We start from the raw sequence: 6,000 nt of genomic DNA, 5'->3' as shown, positions 1-6,000 counted from the left end.
AGGGAAGGAGACGCAAGAGGGAAGAGATATGGGAACATATGTATATGTATAACTGATTCACTTTGTTGAAAAGCAGAAACTAACACACCATCGTAAAACAGTTATACTCCAATAAAGATGTTAAAAAAATAAATAAAATAAAATAAAGGAGAGGGAAAAACATTGTACAACTCATTTTTTGAGACCAGCATAACTACATACCAAAATCTTGCAAAGACACCATAAGAACAGAAAACTATATACCAGTATCCCTAAAGAACATACATATAAAACCCTTAAAATATTAATCAAATGAAATGCAGCAATATTTAAAAAGGATAATAACACTTCAGGAATACAAATATTCAAACTATTTTTTAAAAAAGTGTAATTCACAATACATTGTATAATTTAAAAAATGAATGACCATCTTAAATAGATGAAGAAAAAGTGCATGACAAAAATCACTCAATTTAAAAATGGGCAAAATATTTGAACAGACATTTCACAAAAGGAGCTACACAAATGGCCAATAAGGACATGAAAATACGCTCAGCATCTTGATCAACATGGGTTTGAACTGCACAGGTCCACTCATACACAGATTTTTTTCAATAAATACATACAGTAGTAGATGATCTGGAGCTGGTTGAATCTGAGTATGCAGAACCACAGATATGCCAGGCAGACTATAGAACTTGAGCATCTGCAATGGGTCCTAAAACCAATCCCACCACAGATACTGAAGAATGAGGGTACAGCTATATACCAACTACAATGGTTATAACTTTAAAGACTGCAGTTTATCAATTGTTAGCAAGGATATGGAACAAATTCTCATACTTTGCAGGTAGGACTGTAAATGGTACAACCACAAAGGAAAACAGTTTGGCAGCTTCTTATAAAGTTAAACATACACCTACTAAATGATACAGCATTTTCATTCATATCTTTATGTAAGTAAAGGGAAAACTTATGTCCATACAAAGACTTGGATACAGGTGTTCCTAGCAGCTTTATTCATAATAGCCAAAAACTGGAAACAACCCGCATGTCCACCAATGGATAAAGAGACAATTCAGGACAAACAAATGCAGTGTACCCATACAATGGAATACTACTCAGCAATGAAAAGCAACAAATTACTAATACATGCAACAACACTGGATGTATATCAAACACATTATGCTGAGCAAAGGAAACCAAACATAAGAATACAAATTATATGACTCTATTGATTTGAAACCCCAGGAAAGATAAATCTACAATGATAAGAAGCCAATCAGTGGCTGCCTATGGTATAATGGGGGGACTGGCTGGGAAGTCTCACAAAGGAGGTCTGAGGTATTGAAAGTATTCTATGTATCTTGACTGAGGTACTGGGTACATAAATTTAGTCTTTTGTCAAAACTCACTGCACTGGAAGACAATGATGATTTCCTAGGTCACCATCTTCCAACATTTACTCCCCAAAACAGTACAGAACAACAAAAACCACAGCCTCAGCATAACATGAAGACAAAGAATACCCAAACTTCAAAACAAGAATAAGTGAAAAAGGAAAACAATTCCCAGTGCATACTTTCTTGTCCTATTGCAACCAATTTCCCAACCCACTCACCCCCACCTCAAAGGCTTTGGGTAAAAGGAGACTGAATAAAAACTACAGAATAGAGACCAGAGAACTAGTGGCAGGCACAAGGATGAAATAATGGTTGTCCTGGTAGATCAAAGCATGGACTACATTCAATTAATTTCATCCAAATAAGAGATGACTGGGAAAACTTCAGAGAACAGACTGAAGGTGAGCATTTTAATATAAAAGTAGAACTACAACTAAAATATAGGTGGGGATGAGGAAGGAGGACTAATGTACAAATATTTATATATTGTGACAAATAATGCAACTAAAAATGGGAGAAGATAGAGAAAAAAGAAAATAGAAATCCACACACTGATTTTTAAGTAATCAACTGGTAGAAATTAAAGAATATCAATCCAAGAAGGACAAACATAAGACTGTAAAACTTCTAGAAAAAGCATAGAAGAAAATCTTTGAAACCTTGGGTAACACAAACATTTCTTAGACAAAACATGAAAAGCATAACCTATAAGAGAAAAAATTAATGAACTAGACTTCAGCAAAATTAAAAACTTCTGCTCTGTGAAAGAAACTGGTAAAAGAATGATAAAACACACCACAAAGAAAATACTTCCTAATCACTATGTGACAAAGGACTTGGGTCTTGAATATATAATGAACTCTAAAAACTCAATCATAAGGAAAAAAAACAACTCAAAGGAAAAATGGGCAAAAGATCTGAATACACACTTCACCAAAGAAGATAGTATGAGGATAGCAAATAAACATAAGAACAGATGCTCAACATCTTAAGTCATTAGGAAAGTGCAAATTAAAATGACAATAATAAGAACCACTATACACTTATTGGAATGGTAAAAATCAAAAGAATTGGCAATAACAAGTACTGACAGAGTTGGAGTGCAACTGGAACTCTCATCACTGCTGGTGGGAATGCAAAATGGTACAGTCCCTTTGGTAAACAACTTTGGTAGTTTCTTAAATAGTAAAACACATACGTACCTAATGACCCAGCAATAATACTCTTAGATATTTACTACAGAGAAATGAAACCTATGTTCACATAAAAATCTGTATGTAAATGTTTATAGCAACTTTATATAGAATCAGTAAAAAACTGGGAACAATCCAATGTCCATTAACAGGAAAACGGATAAACAAATTTACATTCAGACACTGAATACTGCTCACCAGTACAAAAGAACAATCTTCTAATAATCAAAATGATGTAGATAAATCTCAAAAAAATGCAGAGTGAAAAAAGTCAAATGCAAAAGAGTAGGTAATGTAATTTTCCATTTATGTAAAGTTCAAGAATGGACAAAAATGATCTATGGTGATGGACATAAGAACAGTGGCTGCCAAAGGCAAGGGTTGGAAGTCATTGATTTGAAAGGAGCATAAAGATGATGGATATATTCAGCATCTTGGTCTGAATTATGATTACACAGGCATATGTCTGTCAAAATTCACTGAGCTCTACATTTACGATTTGTGCACTTTACTGCTTATAAATTATACTCAATAAAGTACTGTCAGCTTTTTAAAAAGGCATCATTAAATTTATTTCATATAAGTATTATTCTGTCATCCCTTTTCTGTTTTTTAAAAAATATTAATTTCTTAAACCAGACCAAGTTTTAACTATTTAATTTCTTTACCTGAAGGATGTTGTTCCATTCTCTTTTATTTTGTTTTTCTGAATAGATGACTGAAGTGACAGAACTTTATTTCCTGGCAGGGTAATTTGCTTTAGAATGGAAGCTATAAAAACAAAAGAAAAAAGAAAAGGTAAAATTTAAAAAAAGCAATCACACTACATTAGGAAAAATTCAGGACAAGTTATTTTTAATGCATATAGAATAAAGAAAATTTCAAGCTGCCCTAGAACTATGTTTAAATTCAAACATGACAATGAATTTATTCCCTGCACAAGAAATCGTAAAATTAAGACCTCTCCTATTTCTTTTTATATGGTCCTCAAATTGGCTACAGAATTGCCAGCATTATAAAAATATTATGCAGAAAAGGTGACAGAAACATGTTAATAATATATCCTTTATATTGGTAGATTTAAAAAATACATAAAACCTCTTTTATTTGTAAGACTGACTTCCAAACATAGGGAAAGAAGCACATTTTAAAAATAAATAAGACAATAGCAAATTTTATAAGTTAAAAAAAGTACTTTATTTACTAGTAGATTGTTTTATCTAGTTACAAAACACCACGAGTGGTGCTTCTTTAACCTAAAACAACATACACCCTTAAAAAGTGGCTATGTACAAAGAATATAATAAAGTTATCTTTCAGTCTTCTCTCACAGGTCTCAACTTAAAAGAAATCTCTCTTCTCTTAACAGTGCAAAAGAAAAGTTCGGAAACCCATCATGTTCCAAACCCAAGGCGATGGGGCAGGGATGAGCCAGTCTACCTTGAGGAAACTGACTGGTAGGTACTGCAGTGCTCACTGTCACTTTCTTCTGTCCAGATTTCTGGATGGTCAATGCTGAGGAATGGGAAAGTGTGGTCACTTGTTTTGCAAGGCCTCCTGAAGGCTGCTGGACTACCTGAAACAATGAGAATTATTAATACAGTCATTCAACTAGACCTGCTTTAGGAAAGAACAAGCTTTCAACTGTAACAACAGAACAAATGATTAGGCTCACCTAACTAAATATACCTTTATTGTAGCATCACAAGAAAGCCTACTTAAAATTTAAATTTGTATGTAGCAAAATTATCTTACTCAAAAGTGAAAAACATGACTATCTCACACTATAATTTCAGAGTGTAATTCAAATTTATATTCTGCTCAATTTAAATCTCCAAATAGACCCTATTTTCATCTTTTAACTTAACACAGAAAATTTCAAACACATACAAAAGCAGACGGAACAATAAATGAAACCACCTATACCATTATTATCCAGCTTCAACAATGATTAATTCTGGACCAATTTTATTTCATCTATATCCTTACCCACTTCTCCCCACTCTCAATTATTTTAAAGCAAATCCCAGATATATCTTTTTAGCCATAAATATTTCAAAATATACCTCTAGAAGATGACGACCTTCAATCGGTTGTTTTTTTAAAAGTATCTGAAAGATAACAATGCTAAAGGCATTCTCCAAGATAACAGTTCAAGAAATCCAGAGGGTGAGGGTTGGGGATAAAGGAAGAGAAATTAAAGTAATAGCAGGGCCTTGTTTTTAGCTTCAAAGAAGAAAAAACAGAATAGCAGAGTTTCATTTTTTCACTTCAAAGAAAAAAAACAGTCACCATGTATTTGAGCCAGCTATTGAGAGCGAACTATTTATAAGTCCTCAAACTCATATATGGCTAATATAAACGATCTAGGAGGTAGACTTCATAATGGAATTCTGGAGGTATAATTTATTCTATACTCTAATTTTTTATAAATAAAATTGTCTAGTGCATATTACTAAACAAAAGTAACTTACAAGAAATCCAAAATGTCCCAATAAATAATCTTATAGGAACCAATGTTCCTAGAGAAAAAATACAAGTTGGAATAATTCAATTGCCATGATTCTATGAGAACAGACTCTTGAAAGAGAGAAACAACTCTTGAAAACAATGATGTATTTCAGTTGAGATCATACTTACGTATTGTAAAGTCCTAGGAAACAGATTTAAATTCTACAAAGTAATACACATTCAGAGTCCCATTTATGCATTCAGATTGAAACTCAAAAGAAAACAGAAACACTCCTAACAATTCTGGCATACCTCCCTATTGTTCATATTTTCTTCCTTGATATCTTTTATTTGGTATTCTTTTCAGTATTTTAATTACAAAAGATAGTAATAAAATGTTATTAGAAATTTGTTTATGAGTTAGTCTTCATACCATTTTTGATGGGTACTCAAAAATATTTTTAAAAAGTAACAGCCTAGAGACCAGCCCCTGAGGTGGAAGGAGGCTCTATGACTCCTGGGGTCCTGCCAGGAGGGGTGGGGGCATGGAGGCCAAGAGACCCCAGCATCAGCGTGTGGCCCTAGCACAGAACGAGCTGGGAAAGGCAAGCCTTGGTGCCTACAGGAGGGCTCCCAGGCCAGGGATGTGTGTGGCTCAGCCTACAGCCCACTCCAGGGCAAGTTCATGCAGGGAGCAGGAGGCAAATGTGCCAACTGATTTAACAATCCTAGATACCCATCATTCCTCATCCTAATGAGGATGTATGCTACCAAGTGTACCTAATACACTTGGTATCATATGTGCAGTATATTCCTGCACACTTGCTGAACAAAATAAAATACCATGAGTGAGAAAGTATAAAACAGTTCAGTAGTCTTCTTTCAAAGAAAGTACCATTTTTAGACCACAATATTAGGCACCTTATGGAGACTGAAATTAGAGAGATGGAAATTGGCCCAAAGATGATATATCT

The 6,000-nt window shown here is 33.8% G+C and overlaps 1 protein-coding gene across 2 annotated transcripts in view; it reads right to left on the bottom strand.

The window, feature by feature from the left end:
* The window catches only part of TAF4B (TATA-box binding protein associated factor 4b), a 119,065-nt gene that overhangs the window by 82,160 nt on the left and 30,905 nt on the right, over positions 1 to 6,000 (bottom strand). For both annotated transcript variants that reach the window (XM_024121028.2, XM_028480280.2), the window contains exons 8-9: positions 4,016 to 4,151; positions 3,244 to 3,346 (exon numbers count right to left, since the gene is read on the bottom strand). In XM_024121028.2, the coding sequence (XP_023976796.1) occupies positions 3,244 to 3,346; positions 4,016 to 4,151 (239 nt within the window). The remainder of the gene's footprint in view (positions 1 to 3,243; positions 3,347 to 4,015; positions 4,152 to 6,000) is intronic.

Source organism: Physeter macrocephalus, chromosome 19, assembly GCF_002837175.3.
Source record: "Physeter macrocephalus isolate SW-GA chromosome 19, ASM283717v5, whole genome shotgun sequence".
Classification (NCBI taxonomy): domain Eukaryota; kingdom Metazoa; phylum Chordata; class Mammalia; order Artiodactyla; family Physeteridae; genus Physeter; species Physeter macrocephalus.
Note: the sequence above shows the minus strand (reverse complement) of the source record. Positions and strands in the feature narration are given on the sequence as shown.